General features: G+C 59.0%; 3 protein-coding genes across 3 annotated transcripts; all 3 read left to right on the top strand.

Annotated features, from left to right (window-relative positions):
- Window positions 1-2,273: 2,273 nt before the first annotated feature.
- Window positions 2,274-4,146, top strand: HOXA7 (homeobox A7). The gene is made up of 2 exons (XM_040964696.1): window positions 2,274-2,784; window positions 3,725-4,146. The coding sequence occupies exons 1-2, from the start codon at window positions 2,406-2,408 to the stop codon at window positions 4,057-4,059; spliced, it is 714 nt and encodes a 237-aa protein (XP_040820630.1). The 5' UTR covers window positions 2,274-2,405; the 3' UTR covers window positions 4,060-4,146.
- A 6,672-nt stretch (window positions 4,147-10,818) lies between these two features.
- Window positions 10,819-13,296, top strand: HOXA6 (homeobox A6). The gene is made up of 2 exons (XM_040964961.1): window positions 10,819-11,367; window positions 12,737-13,296. Exons 1-2 carry the CDS (start codon window positions 10,917-10,919, stop codon window positions 12,994-12,996), a joined length of 711 nt encoding a protein of 236 aa, XP_040820895.1. The 5' UTR covers window positions 10,819-10,916; the 3' UTR covers window positions 12,997-13,296.
- A 1,579-nt stretch (window positions 13,297-14,875) lies between these two features.
- Window positions 14,876-17,275, top strand: HOXA5 (homeobox A5). The gene is made up of 2 exons (XM_040964960.1): window positions 14,876-15,674; window positions 16,733-17,275. Exons 1-2 carry the CDS (start codon window positions 15,113-15,115, stop codon window positions 16,981-16,983), a joined length of 813 nt encoding a protein of 270 aa, XP_040820894.1. The 5' UTR covers window positions 14,876-15,112; the 3' UTR covers window positions 16,984-17,275.
- The last annotated feature ends 3,006 nt before the right edge of the window (window positions 17,276-20,281 follow it).

Raw genomic sequence — 20,281 nt, forward strand, 5'->3', positions numbered from 1 at the left:
GTATTCTGCCAATTGGAAAAGCCGGCCGCCTGTGCCCTCTGCGGGCTGCACGTCCCCGTACCCCGCAGCACCGGGCACCTTCTTGTCTTCATTCAGGCAAGCAAACGAGGAACCTGTAACCCAAGAACCCGCAATTAAACGGGGATCCCCGAAAGCTTGATCTTATCGGGTCTTTTCGTTTTCACAGTCGGACCGCGGAAAACGGCAGGGCAAAGCAGAAGCCGAGAAACGAAAGGGAAGCTTTTGCGTCCTGGGGACTCGCTGCCTGCGGGGGGCCCAGCCCCAGGGGAGGGTCAAGCGCGTCCCGCCGCTGGAGCTTGGGACACAAGAGCTCCCGGGCCAAATCCGGGCTGGGCCGGGCCCGTGGCGGGGAAGAGCCGGCCTTCCCGCAAGCGACGAAGTCACAGCCCACTGGGGCGCAGGGCCTCGTGCGGGGCGGCTTCTCCCAGGAATGCGATCGGGGCTGGCCGCCACGTCTGCCGCCCGGAGTCTAGACAGACGCCGGCGGCGGGCCCAGGCCTTTCTTTTTGCGCCTTGCAGAGTGTCACCCGAGGAACAATTTATTGGTCTAAAGCCGTCGAATTCCGCCTCTTTGATCTGCTGGACTTCGTTTGCTTCGTCTTCCTTTAACTTGATCATGTTCTCCTTTCCTCTAGGAAGGTGACCACTATTTGTGACAAATATTGGGGGCGTTTTCTTTTTTCCCCCTTCCTATCTGACCCACTCCTTTCTCGGACTGGTGTCATCCGGATCACCGCTCACAGGCTCCCTAGGGTCCCTAAGCTCCTGGGAGGGAGACAGCCCATCGCCTAGCAGTCCCCTGCCTTGGCAGCCACCACCTCCTCACTCAAGCCCCCAGGGCTCACCCGCTGTGTTGGAGTCCCAGCACCCAGATCGCAGCACTGCCCCGCTACCGCCCTTTGCGCTCTGGGGGACCCCCAGAGAGGGTGCTGGGGGGCAGCTGGGACCCTCAGGAGGTGCTGGGTCGGGCTTTGTACACAAGCAAGGAAACTCCAGAATTCAGAGGAGAATTTCCGGGGCAAGCCCATTGTGAGGTCGGGTTTATGGTGTGCAATCGAGCACCATAAAAAGGTGGCCGGGCTTGCAGAGCAGCCTGGCCAGTTTATGAGGCGTTTAGGGGAAGGGTTTGCCCCACCAGCCATCCTCAGCTTGCTGGGCGCCGGGAGGGGGGCTTCCTCTGGGGCAACGGTGGGCAGGGGTTGGTAGCCTGGGCCTGCCGATGCCAGGAGCTGACAGGAAGGAGGGAGACCCTCCCTGGACGAGCTGCTGCTGGAGAGGGTAAATCACGAAAGGAATCGGTGGGTCCCCAGCCTCCCCTTCTTCTCTCCGAACTGCTTCCAGGCCTACAAAGGTGAGCAAGGGGGTGAAGGCTGCCAGAAACACGCCCCCCCCGCCCCCGCAATGGGGGTATCTGGAGAGGTGTAGGGCTGGAGTTCATCCAAAACGTGGCTCTCCGCGAGGCAGGAAGGAAATCAGAGATTTGGACGGTGGAGACAAAGAAAGGCTCAGACACTTGCTGAGGGGCCACGGAAGGCCAGCCAGGTGCCCAAGAGCGAATATGCACGCAGCCTACAGGGCCTCGGTTGCCCCGGGAGGAAGCAGCGGAGCCCTTATTTAATAAATCTGTTGGCAAATGAGGCTCATTAATAGATAAATATTTCACTGCTTCCTTTAGGGCGGATAAACAGAGCGCGGCCGATTAAGGGAAGGAAGCTGGGGGACGTTGACTTTATGCGAACCACATGGTTCCAGTTTGTGGAGGCTTCCTCGCTGCCGCTGAAAACGACGCTGCGGCAGCCGCGCGTCCGGATCCGAGTCTCCAAGGTCCTGCCGGCAGCCATCCGTGGACCCGGATTAAGGGGATGCAGCGGGCCAGGAGACCTGTCCCCAAGGTCACGACAGGGCAGCCCGCGGCCGCGCCGGGCGCAGGATGGGAAGAGGAGGGGACTCGGGCATCCACCAGGGGCTGATCCTCAGACCCGAGAGAGGGACGAGGCAGGATTTCGGGGTTCCTTAACAGTCCCTGCCCCCCGCTCGGGGTGCCCAGCAGCTGGGAGACCGCGCGCCGAGCCGCGGCGTCCGGGTGCGCGGGGCGCGCGGGGCGCGCGGGGCCTGCGGCGCGCGCGGGCCGGTTTCGTCGGCCGCACATTTGAGCCTCTTCCCCTTCCATTCTAGGCAGCCGCGGGCTCGGCCGAGCCAGACCACCTGTGAGGGCGGCGGAGATTGGCGGAGGCGGTCATGTGGCCGGTCACGTGCCGAGGCGAGCTCCGTCCAAAAGAAAATGGGGTTTGGTGTAAATCTGGGGGTGTAATGTTATCATATATCACGCTACCTCGTAAAACCGACACTGAAAGCTGCCGGACAACAAATCACAGGTCAAAATTATGAGTTCTTCGTATTATGTGAACGCGCTTTTTAGCAAATATACGGCGGGGGCTTCTCTCTTCCAAAATGCCGAGCCGACTTCTTGTTCCTTTGCGCCCAACTCGCAGAGAGGCGGCTACGGGGCGGGCGCCGGCGCCTTTGCCTCGACCGTGCCGGGCTTGTACAATGTCAACAGCCCCCTGTATCAGAGTCCCTTCGCGTCCGGCTACGGCCTGGGCGCCGATGCCTACAGCAACCTGCCCTGCTCCTCCTACGACCAGAACATCCCCGGACTCTGCAGCGACCTCGCCAAAGGCGCCTGCGACAAGGCGGACGAGGGCGCGCTGCACGGCTCGGCCGAGGCCAATTTCCGCATCTACCCTTGGATGCGATCTTCAGGTAGGCGCAGCGGCGAGGCGGGCGGGCTGCCGGAACGGGAGCCGGGAGCCAGGAGCCGGGAGCCAGGGCGCGCCGGGGCTGGGGTCGGGAATGCCGAGCCGGGCAGGCGGCTGCAAGCCGGCGGCCCCGTGATTCTCGGCGGCGTTGCTTTTTCTGGTTTTAATTAGAGCTGAGGCGCCATTGCGTGGAGAGCCCGTGGCATTGTATGTAAATGAGACTCATAAAACTTTTTATGGCTCAATTAATGGGTTGGATCCTCGTAAATTTATTTAACTCCATTTGCCTTGGAATTTTAACATTGCTTTTTTCCCCCTGCTATTCTGGCTTTCCTTCCCTTCATCCTGCTCCCTCCCTCCTTTCTTTCTCACTTTCCCTGACTAGTTTTCTTCTATTCTGCCTGGCTTTTCCTTCTCTGAAAAGCTTGATTCTCCAGCCCTCCCTCCCCCCATCCATCTCTGGACCTGGTGGTTTCGAGCCTGGTTGGCCCAGGAGGGACTGGGGACGGAGGGCTGACTTGCCCTTGAGAGGGTCTGGGGATGGAGATGCAGACTGCTGAGGAGATTCTCCCAGTTGCCTAGCGAAGGCGGGAGAGCAGCCGGGCCTGCCTAGGAATGACCAAAGTGCTACGGAGTCTCCTACTTGGCCCGGATTTCCACGTTCCCTTTGTCAGGGGAAGCGGGACATTGTTGAAACGTAGCGGGCTGGAAAGGTTGGGATGGGGCGTCTGGACTCCGCACGGGGCTGGCGTTGCAGTCTGGGGGTTTATCGCCCTAACACTGGCCCTGCTCCCGCAGCCCAGCTTGTAGGGAGCGCGAGCAGAGCCGGGTGCGGTCCTGACTTTGTGCGGTCCTGCTAAGGAGAAAACTGCAGGCCTGGCTAATGTCCTGTCTTCTTATCTTCTGTGTCGCCTGTCTGTCGTGTATCCACGCGTCTGTCTCAGGACCCGACAGGAAGCGTGGCCGCCAGACCTACACGCGCTACCAGACGCTGGAGCTGGAGAAGGAGTTCCACTTCAACCGCTACCTGACGCGCCGCCGCCGCATCGAGATCGCCCACGCGCTCTGCCTCACCGAGCGCCAGATCAAGATCTGGTTCCAGAACCGGAGAATGAAGTGGAAGAAAGAGCATAAAGACGAGGGACCGGTGGCCGCCGCGGCCCCCGAGGGCGCCGGGCCTGCAGCCGCCGCCACCACCTCCACCGCAGCTGTCGCAGACAAGGCTGAAGATGAGGAAGAGGACGATGAAGAAGAGGAAGAGCAGGAGGAGGAGGAATGAGCGGCTTGGCCCAGTCCAGGGACAGTCGGAAAAAAGCGTCTTTAAGTGACTCACTGATTTTATTTACGAAATGGGGAGGGAAATAAAAATGATTTTTAAGAAACCAGCCCTGTCCCCAAACCGTATGCACCCAACCCATCACTCACTCAAGTTCTCTCAACTGTTCTGAACTGAGGGGTGGCGTCCCTCCCCCCAGGCTGGGGTCCACTTGGAGGACTGCCTCCAAGGGCCCCAACACTTCTCCCTACCCCAGGCCAGCCACTCAGTGCTGGCACAGCCAAAATACTACCTAGCACAGGCCTCCTTGGGGGGCCTCCCCAAACTACCTATGGGCCCAGCCCCAGTGGGCCTCCATGCCAGGAAAGCCCAGACGTGTTCCAAGGCTGGCAGATACCAGCACCCACACCCACAAGAACACGACACACTCTTTCTGTACTACCTACTACAGCCCAAACTACCTATGTCACGCTGGCTGGCTGGCTTTGCCTGCTGCCTAGTACCGGCCCCTCCCAGGCCAAAGCCCCCCCTCCCAACCCTGGGGCTGCTTCCAATAGGCAGATTTTGGGGTCTCCGAGACCTCACTGAGAAAGCACTGGGACCCAGGGACCAGGGCATTGGCTTCTATTTAAATTGAAAATAATAATAATAATATATTTATTCCAAAGCATTCTAAGTGCTACAACCTGGAACCCCCATGTTTGGGGCTTGTCAACCCTACCCACCCCTTCTGGAGGGGCCATTCCGGAGCTGGCTGCAGGCCTAGCGCTGGCCTCTGCTACTGTGGAAGTGCTCTCAGCCTGGCCTTGGGTCCTGTTCAGCCATGTCAATTATGTACACCTTGACTTTTCCTATCCTGGAAAATACTGTGTATTTGAGCTTTCTCTCTCTCTCTCGTTTTCCTGTCATTTTTATAGTCTTGGAGCTCACGTGTAAGGCAGCGTCCTGACCCTAGCTGGAGGTGTTCCTGGGTAACTTTGTAGCATGGTGTGTTGTGAGCTAGCTCTGTACTGCTGGGGGGGGGTCTGCGCCCTCCCCAGGGAGCTTCATCTCTTGTGTTCTGTGTCCCACTCCAGTCCCAGCCTGGGCTGCACCCAGCCCGGCTGACCATGTTTTATGTCACAGGAAAATAAAGATGCTTGGTGACAAACAAACCCGGTCTGCTTTATCTGGTGGGTCCTGGGGTAGGGGTAGGTGGGTTTCAGGGGAGGGCAGTGGCTGTGTGTGCCCCCAAGGGAGTGGGAGAAACAAATGTGGTCAGGAGGATCCATGCCTCCTGGGTTCCGGGGCGTATGTGCCACTTCCTTGGGTGCCTTTTGCAGGTTCACACAGCCTCAGAATGGTGTGGACCTCTGCATCCACTCCCTGTGCCCACAGTCAAGAACACGCGGGTGCCTGCCTTCATAATGTACATGTGCCCCCTGGCAGAATTTATCAGATTTTTGTGTATGCTCAGACATTTTCTAGAATCCTTGAAAACAGTTATCAATTGACATTCTATGAACTTCCCTCACAAAACAAAACAAAACAAAACAAAACAAAACAAAACAAAACAAAACAAAAACCCTCTGTAAATTCCATGAGCTAATTTCAAATCTGGTCTTTTTTCTAACGCTGGTGGAGTGGGCTTGTAAAGCGGCAGTAGCCAGCGGGCGGTCACAGCGTCCGCACACACCCTGAAACTGGCCCTAGGCCGGGGGAAGAAGGGTTGGGGGTCTCCGCTGCAGCTCCTACCCCGCCTTTAAGCGAGGCGAGGGCGCCCCTGGGACCCGCACTGCGGCAGAGGTGTGCAGGGAGGGGCAGGGGCCGCAGACCCCGGCTGCGCAGCCTCTGCAGGGCAAATGGGTGCGGGGAAGGGGCGAGGGAGACAGTCAGAGCATCCTGACCTGGTCCCGCGAGGGCCTCCATTCCGGCTTCGGGAGTGGGCAGGGCTCCCCGTCTGGGGGGCTCTTTTCCCGAAAACCGCGCCCCACCGGGTCCCTCAAACCTGAGGCCCGAGCCCGGGCTGCCTCGGCGGTAAGATGGCGCCGGTGTAAGAGCTGCCTCCTCGTAGTGATGGGGAAAGGGTCATAAATCCGTTGTTGTTTATGAAAATTTACAACTTTGCAATACAACTTTATGAGTTGTTCGGCCCTTCCATTGGCCGCTGTCGGTCATGTGGATGGGAACCGTGAACATGAACTTTTTTATAATTTCCCTTGCGAGAATAGAGCCGCATTCTTTTGCTCCGCTCCGTCCTGCCTGCTTCGGAGGAGAGCTCAGCCTTTGCCAGCCCGGCTCGGGTGCGCTTTGTCCGGCGATGGCGAGCCAGGGGAAGCCCCGGCCAGGCCAGGCCCGGCTGCTTCTGCTGGAGGAGGTGGAGCGCTCCCGCTTCCCGGCGCCGCCGCGGCCGCTTCCCAACTCGCAACCTGGCTAATTTCCTGCGTCCTCTGGCACCAGGAAAGGAGGATGATTCGTCTCCCGGGCGGCTCGAGCGACAGCTGTCAGAGGGGCCAGGAACTCTTGGCAGCCACCATCTGAAGGTGAGACCTGCGGGGAGGAGACACGAGCAAAGGTGGTTAGGTGGCAGCCGCGCCCGCAGCAGAGGGCACCCCGGGCGGCTTCCGCAAGGGACACATTCTCCTTTAACCAACCCGGTCTCACCCACCGCCCACCACAGCGGCGGCAGCGCGCACCCCCATTCCTTCGCTCTGGCTTCCCTAGCTCGCCCTGGCAGTGGGCGCCTGCCTTGCCTCCCTGGCACAGCGCCCTGGCGCGGGATGGCAGCCTTTGGGGGCTTCTCTCTCCTCCCTTCCCCAGCGACCCCCGGGAAGCCCTAAAGGAAATTGGCCCCTCGTCTGCGTTCCTCGCCAGGCGCTCTCGGTTTGGGTTTTTATTATTGTTGTTATTCACGGTCAGCCGGATTCGATCGAACAGGCCAACAGCAGAAAGTGGGTGTGCGTCCTGGAAAAGGCGGCGAGAGGCGAGGGCTGAAAGCACGGACGGCTGGGCGTTTTAACACCGGCTGGGCTGCTGTTGTTCATGGGCTTTGGTTTCGGGAAGGTGGAATGGGAGGGAGGACAAATAGAAACTTACGGAGTTTTCGGCCGATCACTAGCACTTCCTTGGGGGCAGCGGGGGAGGGCAGTTTTCCGAGGAGGAGACGCGTCTGGCACGCCCGGAGGAGAGGGAATAGGTTGGACGGGATTCTGTGTTGGAGGAGAGGAGGGGGTTAATCAAGTGCTACTTGGTGGGAAGTTTCGGCGGCGGCGCGTAGGGCAAGGTCGCGTTAACGCGGCTGGCAGCGGCCCACAGCTGGGGCTGAAGGCAGGAAGCGGGCCGAGTCTGGACCATCGAGGGAAGCCCCCTCCCCACCTGGGCACAAGGGGTTGGCACCCGCGTCCCAGCTTTCACGAGGTCAATTTGAAGAGCCGCCAGGAAGAGAGTGCGGCTGGTGGCAGTGGCGTTGCGTAGTGCAATGGCAAGCACCATGGCTCGACCTGGGTATGCAGTGGGCCCGATATGGCCCGGGAGCGCCCGCAACCTCAGCAAGGGAAAAAAAAAAAAAAAAGCACATATATCCCTTGGTTCTGGGCTCGCGTTCTTTGCTTTTGTGTTGTGTTGTGTTGTGTTGTGGTTGTTCCCTCCATCGTGAGGTCTTTGCCTGAGCTGTATCAATAAGAGGCGGCTGCGGGTGTTTGGGACCTGCGGCCGCGCCGGGGGTGCGCTCGGAGAGGAGAAAGCGGCGCGTTTGCACGGCAGGGCCGCCGGGCAGCCTGCGGCTGCCGCTGGCAGGTTATTTATGGCGAGCGGGCCGGACGCTCGCTGCTGCCACGCTGTGGTCGTCGTCGGGACCGGCGCCAGCCGCAGCCAGCCTCTGGCAGCCTGGCGCGTCTGCTGCACGGGGGCCCCTCAGAGATTTCCCCAGAAGGCAGGGGAGAGGGGGAGACGGAAGGGGACCCGAGGGGCGGTCTCCCAGGGCCTATTTGGTCGGGAGAGCTCCGTTCCTCGGCCACTCCGGACAAGAGCTGGCTGCGGAATGGACTCGGGTCTGCCCCCTCCACCCCCATCTCAGCACCGTGGAGACTGGTTGCACAGGCCGCTTGGCACGTCATGGCTGCTGCTGTCTAAACAGCGTCCCAAAGCCGCCCTGGGGACGCACGCCGATTCGGGGATCGCGCCGGCTTTGGAATTTTGGAATCTGAGAGGTCACTTGTGGTCCTGAGGCCTGCGGGCCTGGGTGACCCGGAGGAGGATTGGCTATGACAAGGAAGGCGGGTTCTGGCTGCAGGCGAAGGCCTGTGACAGGCAGAGGCCGCACCTATGGGTTTGGGGCTCTGGCCTGGCCTAGCGATGTGGCTCGACTGAGGTGGCCTTCTAGGTCGCCCCCATACACACCTGCGGGCCGCCCCCAGACTGGCTGAGGTCGAGGAGTTCAGTGGGCAGCCCAGGACCAGGGCGGTCCCGAGGGCCCCAGCTCGCCATCCTGCTCCCCTTGGAGACACGCCGAAAGGTAAGTGGCATTTCTCTGTGTGGCTTTAACAGACACAGGGTCCCGCGGTGACTGCTCTCTGCTCGCATCTCACCGGGCTGGAGTGGCTGGCTGCAGGGTGTAGGGCTCCCCTCGGCGCCTGGTGGAGGAGGGCGGCTTTTTCCTGGCTGTCACATAGATATGGCTGGAGAAATAAGTCGGTCAGCTGCCAACGTGACATGCATCAAGCCATGGCCAACATGTAAAGATTTCAATGTCATCTATTTTTCCCCCATTCGTGCCTACAGAAGCCAGAAATAGAATTTTCTGGCGCCTGGCTGGGAGATCAAATTCTCTCATTGGTTGGCGCGATGATTAGATGGAGGATCGAGGTCAAAGCATAACAAATAATAGCAGTAAACAGAACTGGCCACACCTCTGTGGAGGACACAAAGAATGAGAGAGTAAGGGGAGAACTAAAAATGTAAGCATTGATCGACATTTCCAAAAACGGTTATTTCATTTTAAATGGTAACTCACTCGCAATGCTTGTGCGCCCGCGGTTGTTTAGGAACCAGGTCAAATATGATTTTCTTCAAACATAGCTTTTGGAGAAAAATTCCCCTTTTGTTTATTTTTGACTCTTTCTGAGTTTTCATTTCCCTGTATTTGGTTCCTTTCGCTGAAGGCAGTACCAAATTCTCTCCTCTGCTGGGGGATCGGTCTTCTATTGGCAGAAAAACAACTTCGGCCTCAAGGCTGGCTGACCAAGAGAGTGGGACTCAAGACTCCCCATGGGCCAGCCCCCACCAGGCCAGCCAGCAGGTCCAGCCACCTGCATGGATGCCCTGCGTGTATTGGGGACCCATCTTAGCCCAGTCCTTTCCCAATTTCCCCCTCTTTGGGGGGGGGGGGAGGAGAAGCAGGTCAGGAAAGAAAAAAAAATCAAAAGGCAAGGAAGAAATTAAGGAAGTCATAACCAGTCCTATGAGCAGCGCTGTCAATGGGCTCCTCCTCCCCCGGGAGAGGACGCCGGGCCTGCTCGGGCAGAGGCTGTCATAAAACAGTCCCCAGAACCCAAGCAAATCCAGCCACCTCTGCATCCGCCACCGAGTTCAGGCTCTTAAAGCTAACTCAGGGGGTTTTACAAGCCCAGCAAGCAGCCATAAAAATGCCATTGGATCCATATCACATTTTACCAAACGCGAGATGGATCCTGGCTCCAGAAAAGCCCTCTCTTCTGGCGGGGGGCAGCCCGGGGATGGGTTTGCATGTCCCGTCTGGGGGTGACAGGGCCTGGGTCTCCTGGGGAGGGCACTTCTGCAGTGATTTCTAGCAGCAGCCCCCATTGGCGAAGACTCAGAGAGGGCAGGGAAGAGGGGGCACCCCAGGACAGGGCAGGCTCCTCTGCGTTGGGCCCCATCAAGCTGAACTACTCTGCGTGTCAGTGTCCAGAGCCTGCTGTGCAGTGAGGACCACGCAGTTCCCACATCTGGGTGGTTCTGGCAGCAGAGGCTGGGCAAGGGGGGGCGAAGATCCCACTGCCGGCTTTGGAGCTGGGGCTCAGAGCCGCTCTCACAGAGTGTTCTTTCTCGGCCTCCTCCCGGGGCTTAAAGACCCACCCGCAGGGGGCTGCCCTGAGGCTAGGCTGGCAGCGGCCACAGCCAGGGAGCCCTGGGGATGAGTACCGTGTAGGAGGGGGAGTCTTAGGTTTGTCCTGGGGGCTGGATGTAGGGGAAGAGCAGAACAAGGGGGCACACGAACCCAGTGCGCGGCATGAAGGCCTGCGTTCCCAGATCCCCCGCTCCCACGCAAGCACCGGCACCTACGAATAGGGCAGCGCAGGGCAGAAGCAAGCCAAACCAGGGGATCTGGCCTGGAGGGCAGACCGGCAGGGATCCCCACCGCCCTCGGACCCGGTCGGATCACCACCCCTCCTGGCGCGGGGCTGGCAGGTTTCCCGTTTGGTGGCCAAGAGCTGTAGGGGGAACCGGTAATATACAAGCAGACACAAAGAGGAGCAGGCCCGATGGGGCCTTCTCGGCGGGGCCTGGGCGCCGGTGCCCCCTGCCAGGGGCTGTCCTGCGGGGGCCCTGCCGGGGTGTGTGCCCGCCGCCGGCGTCCGGGAGGGGAGCCGGGCCGGCTGGCTGTGCGCGCCCATCAATCTGCCGGGCGGGCGCGCGGGCGGGCTGGGGGCTGTTTGTAACTTTGCTGCCTCGGTCGCCGCGGTCCCGGGGGAGCGGGCTCCGGCGCTCGCTCCCATTGGCCGCCGCCGCGTCAGCTGGTGCGATTTGCTGCTGTCGCTTTTGGCGTTCGGCCATCCAGAAACAAACCAGTTCGATGACTACTAATAGTTATAGCCAGATGTACTAATACACAACAAATCACAGTCCTGCAGAGGGGCGCGCAAATGAGTTCCTATTTTGTGAATCCCACTTTTCCCGGGAGCCTGCCCAGCGGCCAGGAGTCCTTCTTGGGCCAGCTGCCCCTCTACCCGGCCAGCTATGACGCGCTGAGGCCCTTCCCGGCCTCGTATGGGGCGTCTAGCCTTCCGGACAAGACATACACCTCACCTTGTTTCTACCAACAGTCCAATTCGGTCCTGGCCTGCAACCGGGCATCCTACGAGTACGGGGCCTCGTGCTTCTATTCTGATAAGGACCTCGGTGGTGCCTCGCCCTCGGGCAGTGGCAAACAGAGGGGCCCTGGGGACTACCTGCACTTTTCTCCCGACCAGCAGTACAAACCCGACAGCAGCGGCGGCGGCGGCGTGCAGGGCAAGGCCCTCCACGACCCGGGCGCAGACCGGAAGTACTCGAGCCCCGTGTACCCCTGGATGCAGCGGATGAACTCCTGCGCGGGTAAGGCGTTTTTCTGCAGCCCCCTCCCAAGATGGGGGCGGGGAAGCCAGGGGGAAGGCAGAAAAGCAAAACAGGCACAGGGACGGGGGGGGGGGGGAGGAGGAGGAGGAGGAGGAAGAGGAGGAAGGAAAGAAAGAGCCAAGTTTCTTTGGCTTTTAGAGAAGATGTTTTTTTAAGGTCCCATTCCCAGGGGGTCCATGAGGCCCGGGTGGAGGTAAGGGGCCACGTCCATGTAAGGTGACACCTTATGGGCAGGTGGGAGGAGGTCCCTGTCAGGGTGTAGGTGGAACCCACTCGTGACAGGGGCAACCTGGAGAGCCAGGAAGAGCTGGCGGGTGCTGCACTTCAGTAGCACACTGCTTAGTGCCCATAGTGGGCTGGACCCCTGGCCCTTTGCAAAGTCTTAGGGAGAGAGAGGGCACCCCTCCTTTAGCCTCTTCCAGGGTCTTCCCCGCGCCTGGCAGGGCCATGCCCCCATCTTCAGGTTATTCCGCACTCCCCACATCCCCTCCTCTGCCTCCTTCAGCTCAGCTGCCCACTCTGGGTCAGCCTGTGTCTCCTTCTGAGCCCCTGCCTGAAGAGAGACACTCCTGGCTTGGGGAGTGGGGGTGGGGACCCTGCTAACCACAGCCAGGTTGGCACCAGGACCACCAGTGCCACACAGCGCTGCGCTAGCAGAAGCCCCCACCCACGGCCCTGCGCCAGCCCTGCACCCCTCGCAGACTCCATTGGGAACCCCTTTGCCCTGAGCTGGAGGGGAAGGCGTGAGCCCTCATTTTACAGCTTTTGCCTTGAAAACCGACACCCCTGTCCCCACCCCCCACCCAAGGGAGATCTATCTCTTTCAGAAGGGTCAAATAATTTGGGGAGAATTTGAGAAGATTGGGGAGAGCTACCCCAAGTTAACTCTCAGGGGGAAAAAAAAGTGTGTGGAGCCCTTGTGAGCCTGGCTGCAGCAGCATAATCACACACAGAGCCTGTGTGGGTTACGCGTGCACTTCTGGGACTGACACTCACCTACCCCACCCCCACATGCTCACACCCCACACTCCCACCAAAACACCACTTAACTGTCCCAAGTTAAGACTTCCCGTTTTGTTATTTCGTTCACAATGGTTTTCTTAGGGAGCAGATTTTTTTTTTTTAATCAGTAATCTCCCACTCCAAGTCCTTTCAGATGGAAAATTACTCTTAATGTGAAAGAAGTTCTTCCCCATGCCGTCTGCTTTGGACTCCAGAGAGAGGGAGAGGTTGTAGTGGTGGAGGGGTGGTCTGCAACTTGAGGGCCTGGGATGGAGGTGGGGACTCGAGGTATGGCCTCTCTCGGACTCTCTCTCGCTTACCCGTGCCCGCCCATTGCTGCCTGCAGGTGCGGTGTACGGGAGCCACGGGCGCAGAGGCCGCCAGACCTACACGCGCTACCAGACGCTGGAGCTGGAGAAGGAGTTCCACTTCAACCGCTACCTGACGCGCCGCCGCCGCATCGAGATCGCCAATGCGCTCTGCCTCACCGAGCGCCAGATCAAGATCTGGTTCCAGAACCGGAGAATGAAGTGGAAGAAAGAAAATAAACTCATCAATTCCACACAGCCCAACGGGGAGGACTCGGAAGCCAAGGCGGGCGAGTAGATGCCCAAGCTTGGACCAGGCCAGCGCTGCAACCTCTGTGGGTTTGCCCTTTCTTTGCCCTTGCCCGCCTGGTCCCCAACTTCCCTCCCTGCCTGCTCCCACCCGAGAGGTTTCGGCAGCTTTAAGGCAACCCGAGATTCGCAAGCGTCTAATCATTTTACAAATTTCAAAAAAAAAAAAAAAGAAAGAAAAGATAAAAGAAAAAAAGAAAAGAAAGCAAAACACACAAACAAGCAAACAAACAAAAACCCCCACACAGCCAGTGTCAGCGCTGGAGCGAAGCGCATCGATGCACAAACCGTCTCGCTCCGCCAAGGCTGCCTAAGCCTGCTCCGGGACCCCGGGCAACGCCTCGAGTTCGTCTACGAGCCCTGGGCCGGCGCTCGTGCGCTCCCGTTGCTCGGTACACCAGGTTGCTGGCGGGCAGAGAGCCCCGGGCCCAGTCGGGTTTGGTGTCTGGGCGTCGGCGCCTCAATCGATTCCCGGCCATTAACTTGGGAAGGGCACCACTAAATCCTCCGCAGCCACAGCAAAAGGAGGGGAGGGGACTCAGGACTGGGGGTCCCATCCCTGTCACGACCTCTCAGATCGCCCCCCGAGATAGGCACAAGCTCCAGGAACAAAGGGGGCCCCGGAGAGAGCTGAGCCTGCCAGCCCGCGAGCAACCGTCAGGGGAAGGAACAGAAGCGGCCGAGGCCGGCAGACACAGGCGCGGGTGGAACGACCGGGATCCCGCCTCCCGATTCCCGCTCCGCGCCTCCGACAGCGTCGGCGCCGCCGCCCCGGTAGCTCTCGGGACCCAAGCAGCGGGGTCCAGGGCCATGGGAACGGCGAGAGTCCCGGCTTCCAAGCGTGCCAGGGGCGCCCGAGGCGCCGGGCCTCCGGCGGGGACACGCCCCTGGCCTCCAGGCTACATCTGCGGTTCCCCCGCGTCTTTCGGAGTCGGGGGAAGGAGCTACGGAGATGCTAGGCGCTGCCACGAAATGCGCCGGTTAGCTGCCTCCTTTTGCAGCCCGAGGTCTGATCCAGACCCCGGGGTCTTAGCCCGGAGCTCCCCAAGCCCTCAGCAGCGCCCGTGGCCGCAAGGAGCTTGGGTTCGCCCAGAACCCTTGGATTTGGGGCCCGGCTGTCCCGCGAACCGAAACCCGCTGGTGGAGATTCTGCAAGCTGGCTACGTGAGCAAATCAAACAGCAAATGAATGGCACGAAAACCATTTTTACGTGAAGGGAAAAATCGAGTTCGGTTATAAAAGTGTATGCATGGGAGTTGACCTCGCCTCGGAGAAACACTGCACAAAAGCTATCTTTAATAGACGCCTGTCACTTAAGAGCGGCAGGGGCACTGTCCTCATGCGCTCTCACAAAACAGAACCGTAATTGTGCCGGCCGCTGCGGGCAGGATTTATCTCTCCAATGGGCTCGATGGCCTCCTCCACCTCCCTGCCCAGAAGGTGAGAGCCTGTATTTTCCAAATTCAGAGCTGCTGGCCAACCGGACGGGCCTAGCCGACCCCGGCTTCAACACACACATATACACGCACGCAAAGTAAGAAGGGGGCTGCAAAGCGGGCGAAATAAAGTTGTAAATAAAATCCAAGTCGCCACCTCCCTACCATCCACCCCCCAAGCTTCTGCATCCTCGCTGGGCGCGCGATCGGCAGCTGACGGCCTCACAATTGGTACATCCTAATGGAACTGCGAGGGAAATGCAATAATTTTGCCATAATGGGCTGTAACCTCAATTCGACCCCGGCCCTTGCAGCCCGGGGTCGGAAGCGGAGCAACGCGCCCTGCCTCCAGCGGGTGGCGCTCGAGTCCGGCTCAACAGCGGCAGCGGGCGGCGGGCACGCGCCCCGGGGCGCGCGCGCCACCCCTCTCGCCTCCACCCAACTCCCCCATTAGTGCACGAGTTTACCTCTAGAGGTCATCAGGCAGGATTTACGACTGGACAACAAAAGCACGTGATTCGAAGTCGTACCCCATATTTGGGTGCCTACGTAGGAGGGAACCAAGTACATGTCCCAGTCATTTCCATAATTCATCATAAATTGTGCAAGGGTGCTATAGACGCACAAACGACCGCGAGCCACAAATCAAGCACACATATCAAAAAACAAATGAGCTCTTATTTTGTAAACTCATTTTGCGGTCGCTATCCAAATGGCCCGGACTACCAGTTGCATAATTATGGAGATCATAGTTCCGTGAGCGAGCAATTCAGGGACTCGGCGAGCATGCACTCCGGCAGGTACGGCTACGGCTACAATGGCATGGATCTCAGCGTCGGCCGCTCGGGCTCAGGCCACTTTGGCTCCGGGGAGCGCGCCCGCAGCTACGCGGCCGGCGCCGGCGCGGCGCCCGCCGAGCCCAGGTACAGCCAGCCGGCCACGTCCACGCACTCGCCTCCGCCCGACCCGCTGCCCTGCTCCGCAGTGGCCCCCTCGCCCGGCAGCGACAGCCACCACGGCGGGAAAAACTCCCTGGGCAACTCGAGCGGCGCCTCGGCCAACGCGGGCAGCACCCACATCAGCAACCGAGAGGGGGTTGGCACGGCGTCCGGAGCCGAGGAGGACGCCCCTGCCAGCAGCGAGCAGGCGAGCGCGCAGAGCGAGCCGAGCCCGGCGCCGCCCGCCCAGCCCCAGATCTACCCGTGGATGCGCAAGCTGCACATAAGTCATGGTAAAGCCAGCCTCTCCCCGCAGCCCCCCGCGCGGCCGCCGGGCCCCCCGCGCTCTCCTCCGGGCGCCCTCTCTCCCCGTCTCTCTCCCGCTCTCGCCTGCCTCGGCCCCGCCGCCGAGCCTGCCTCCCTGCCATTCTCCTTCCCCTGCCTCCTCCTCCACCTCTTTTGCAGCTCTCTTCGCGCTCCCATAGTGGAGGGGGAAAACGGGCAAGTTCAGGCGGGGAAAGAAGGAGGACGAGGATTGGGGGGTGGCAGGGGGAGGAAGGAAGCGAAGCCAACCCCAGTGCAGCCGCCTGGGCTGGCACCCCAGCGCCGCCTCGGAGCGCGCTCCCGGGTCAGGCCGGCCGAGCCGGGCGCACCGAGGTGGAGGATGCAGTAGGGGCCGTGAATCGGGCTTGTCAGGGCGGATAATTTATGAAGAGGGCGACCACGCCGGGCAAGCCGCGTTCCTAGGGAGAGGGCCCCGGAAAAGAGGGCTGGGGGCGGGGGGAGACGGACTAGAAGCTAGGCGGGCGAAAGCCCCAAGTTTGGGGTCAGGAGGGAGAGAGAGAAGGGAAGGGGCAGAAAGAAAAAGAACCGGCGGCTCCTGGGGTTGCAACTTCTAGGGACTGTGACCCGCAGGCAACGGGGGCGCTTCCCGGGGCTGGATATGCCAGGGAGGGCTGTGTCGCCGGCTTGGGGGGCGTCCCGGGCCCTGCCAGAGGGCGAGAAGGGGGCGCGGGGAAGCTGGACGATCCTGCGGGACGGGGGGCGCGGCTCCAGCCTCGCTCCCGGGTGGGCTGATTGTTCCCAGAGTGCAAACCGTATTGTTTTCTCCCGAGAAAGGAAGAGGGGAGGAAATTCGGAGCCGGGAGGCAGAACTTGTTGAGCCTTGCGCTGGGGTTCCCCCCTCTCCAACCCCACCCCCCCACCTCCTCCTCCTCCTGCTTCTGGGCTCCCGGGCTCTCTGGCTCGCTCCTCCTGGGGGGGTACCCCCGGATCGTCCGGCCGGCCCGCGGGCGGGCTCGGCGGGGCCAAGGCGAGGGGCTAACGGCGCTGACTGACTTGTGTGTTGCAGACAACATAGGCGGCCCCGAAGGCAAGCGGGCCCGGACGGCTTACACGCGCTACCAGACCCTGGAGCTGGAGAAGGAGTTCCACTTCAACCGCTACCTGACGCGCCGGAGGCGGATTGAGATAGCACATGCTCTTTGCCTCTCCGAGAGACAGATTAAAATCTGGTTCCAGAACCGGAGAATGAAGTGGAAAAAAGATAATAAGCTCAAAAGCATGAGTATGGCGGCGGCGGGAGGGGCCTTCCGCCCCTAAGTGTCTGTGGGCGTTCGTTGGGGGACTGAGCAGTGGGAGCGGAGCCCGCCTAGTTTCAGTCCTAAGGTGACTTTCCGGAAAAAAAAAAGCCCCCCCCCCTTGTGTTCCTTCCGTGGAGTAGCCCTCTGCTCCCTGCCCGTCATCCTAAGCCTGTTTATTGCCATGTACAGCGCCTGTATCCGTAGCTTTCTGTTCACCCCTCTGTCCTGAATGGCTTTGTCTTGAAAAAAGAAAAATAGATGTTTTAACTTATTTATATGAAGCAAGCTGTGTTACTTGAAGTAACTATAACCAGAAAAGAGAAAAAAAAAAACCACACAAAAATGTCCCCCCTCCGACCTCGTGTAGTGCCAATGTTGTGTGTTGCACTCGAGTTGTTGAACTGTGCATGTGCGTGCAAATGTTTGTCTCAATAGCTCCAAGCTGTTTAAAGATATTTTTTATTCAAGCTACCTATAGCCCCTGTGTAACTAAATGGTGTTGTAGAGGTGACTTGCTGAGACGCCAACTTAACTTGTCCGACGTGTAGTGGCTAGTGACTGTGCGGGAAAACTGTGACTTCAGAAGGTGTGTCGGTGTGTCCCTGCGTGCCTTGGTAGGACCCCTTGCACGAATTCTGGGGAGTGGCTCTTCTAAGCCCAGCTTCAGTGATGTATGTCTTTGTGAACAAAATTACAAATATTGTGCAAGTCTGGCTGTTTAAAGCAAACTGTGATCAGCCTTTTTTTTTTTTTTTTGGTATTTGTTTTTAAGGGAAAAAAAAAATTACTGACTGGAAACTACCACCACTACCACCACAAAAACAAAAATAAACTTTCTATTGTAAGTTCTCTTGGTCTGATTTGTACCCAAATAGCGAGCGACTTTTTCTGTTTCTCTCTCTCTCTTGCCCAGTGCTGGAAGCTAATGGGTATGAGGCCACCTGAACGGCCTGTGTGGGTGCAAAAGGGGTCCTCACCCTCACCCTCACAGTTCCCTGTGGGCCGCCTCCCTGCCTCTCACCCCACCAGCAGACACGCACCAAGCCAAGCCAGAGCCCACTCAGCCCCTTCTCAGAGGCGGCACAGGGAACTTGCTTAGGGTGGGAGAAGCAACATAAAGGAGGCAAAATGAAGAGTAGCCTGAGGCTTTGTTAGCGGCGCTGGGGCCCAGTCCAGAGCCTGCCTGGTCCCAGGCTTGTGTGCCAGGCCTAGGCTTGCTTGCTGAAGAAGCCCACTCCCCCCAACCTCTGCCAGCTGCTGCCCCCTCAGCCCCAGCCCTGGGTCCTGCACCCACCCCTCGCCCCTGGAGCCCAGTGGGGTCTCTCCGGCTATCATTTCATTCGCTAGGAATGGAAGGTACTTACCCCATCCTAGCTGGAGTGGGAACTCGTCAGAGCGGCAACTTAGAGAGATTTGCACATTTACCCACTGCTTACACTGAGGCCCCCTTTCCTTTTAAAAGTTATAAAACAGTAAACTTTATAAGCCCCAGTTCCGGCTATATGACATTTGGGTGCCAAATGAATAGGGTTTTGTCTATGAATTAGATCGTAAAATCATCCATAGCGCAGACAGGTCGGCTCACTGGCTATAAACCGTCACGTGGGGCCATTAAAGTAAGTTTTATGGTTTTGGGGAGTTGACATCCAACATTATATACCACATAACATATAATCTCACTGACGCTGGACTCCATCTGACTCTTTTGCAGGCTACGTGTGCCCGCCTGGCCATTCACATTGTCAATTTTAGGTCCAGAAGTGTCCAAACTACAAGTGCTCAAAAAAAACAAAAAACAAAAAACAAAAAAAAACCCTCTGAAAGATGGCTCCCTTCGAGTTAAGGTAAGCTGCGGGCCTCCAGAGCGGGTGCAAGTTTATTTGTACTCTAAACTTTCTCTCTCTTTCTCTTTATCCCTCTCTCTCTCCCTTCCTTCTCCCTCTCTCTGGCTCTGTAATTCTGAACTGCCTCTGCATTTGGAGAGGGAGTGCCCACTTTGCCTCTGCTCAGGCCGCGCGGAATACCGTGCCCACCCGTGGCCTCGCCGCTACCCGGACCCAACTTAAATTGCTGCGCCACCGCGGATGTTAACGACTTCCGCTCTCCCTCCGGCATGCAAAAAAGCTGATTTTTGTGTGTGTATGTGGGTATGTGTGTGTGGGTGTGTGTGCGCGCGCGCGAAGGGGCCTGTGTATACAGACTTGGCAACTCTGCTCTCTCTACTCCCAAACTCCAGGCCTGGAGGGTTCCTGCTCTTCGGGGGTCGCGGAGCCCTGGAATGAGGGGTGCTGGGAGACTGGGGGACGCCGGTTGCGGGACGCCCAGGGTTGCGCTGCGCTCGCGAACTAGAAAGGCTTTCGGGCAGGGCCGCGGCGGCTCCGTCCCGGCGGCGGGATTCTTCGCGAGCGGTGGCAGTACGCCTTCGCGGGCCGGGGTCATTTGGCAGGGCTGACTTGAGGCAGGGGCCTTCGAGGCCTGGTTTCAGGCCGGCTGGGCTGGCGAGAGCCGGAGGATGGCAGAGGCGCGGGGCGAGCATCCTTAGGCCAGGGTCCACCAAACCGACTTGGCTGGTATCCTGGGACTCTGGGGACCCGGGTCCCCACCTGGGGGCGGGGTGCTCAGAATGCACACTCCCCCCTCCCCCTCTTCCGCTCCAGGGACCAAGCCCTGAACCTTGCTGGCCTGCACGGTTCTTTTTATTCCGCCTAAACTGTTCTCACCCGCCTGTGATTCTAAAGCAATAAACTTTATGGCCGGATTTAACTTTAGTCTTTGAATCCCCAGGCTAATTGAACGGAGGGTTAAAGCGCTTTCTTTTCTTCCGCCTTGCCTTTCTTCTCCCTCCCTCCTTTTCCATGATTCAAACATCTATGCACAGAACCCTCAAAAGGCAACTTAGGCGTCCCCCTCCTCCCCCGAGGTGACACTAAAGATGAGAGAAATTGACTCCGCCCGAACCTACAGACACATTCTCTCTCCCAAACTGTGCCCTAAAGTTTGGGGTGGGGGAAAATCGAGGTGTCTTCAGTGCTTGACTTAAAAGTTCCCAGAGAACATTAGGTTGTTTTTCCTGACACATCATAAAGGGTAGTTTGGGGAAGAAATGGGTCGTTTGTCCATAGGAGATTTCCGCCTTTCTTTTGTTAGTTGTTTGATCCCGGGGAATTTACATAATCTGTGGTTTCTAAAGATTGCACCAGTGGGCAAAGTAAGGAGAAGTAAAATTTTTCCTGGGTGCAATTCCATTCTGGTCCCAATTCTTGGTGATCTTGAATGGCATAGCTAAGGATCTGGGGGTGCTGTGGCCTGTCCTGGGG

This window comes from Ochotona curzoniae, unplaced genomic scaffold (genome assembly GCF_017591425.1).
Source record: "Ochotona curzoniae isolate NIBS_2020 unplaced genomic scaffold, NIBS_Ocur_1.0 scaffold_3835, whole genome shotgun sequence".
NCBI lineage: Eukaryota > Metazoa > Chordata > Mammalia > Lagomorpha > Ochotonidae > Ochotona > Ochotona curzoniae.

Excerpts from the sequence above, each read along its gene's own strand:
- HOXA6 (XM_040964961.1), top strand. The coding sequence starts at position 10,917 with ATGAGTTCCTATTTTGTGAATCCCACTTTTCCCGGGAGCCTGCCCAGC. Across the intron at positions 11,368-12,736 it reads GCGGATGAACTCCTGCGCGG|GTGCGGTGTACGGGAGCCAC; the intron begins GTAAGGCGTTTT and ends TGCTGCCTGCAG.
- HOXA5 (XM_040964960.1), top strand. The coding sequence starts at position 15,113 with ATGAGCTCTTATTTTGTAAACTCATTTTGCGGTCGCTATCCAAATGGC. Across the intron at positions 15,675-16,732 it reads CAAGCTGCACATAAGTCATG|ACAACATAGGCGGCCCCGAA; the intron begins GTAAAGCCAGCC and ends TGTGTGTTGCAG.
- HOXA7 (XM_040964696.1), top strand. The coding sequence starts at position 2,406 with ATGAGTTCTTCGTATTATGTGAACGCGCTTTTTAGCAAATATACGGCG. Across the intron at positions 2,785-3,724 it reads CCCTTGGATGCGATCTTCAG|GACCCGACAGGAAGCGTGGC; the intron begins GTAGGCGCAGCG and ends CGTCTGTCTCAG.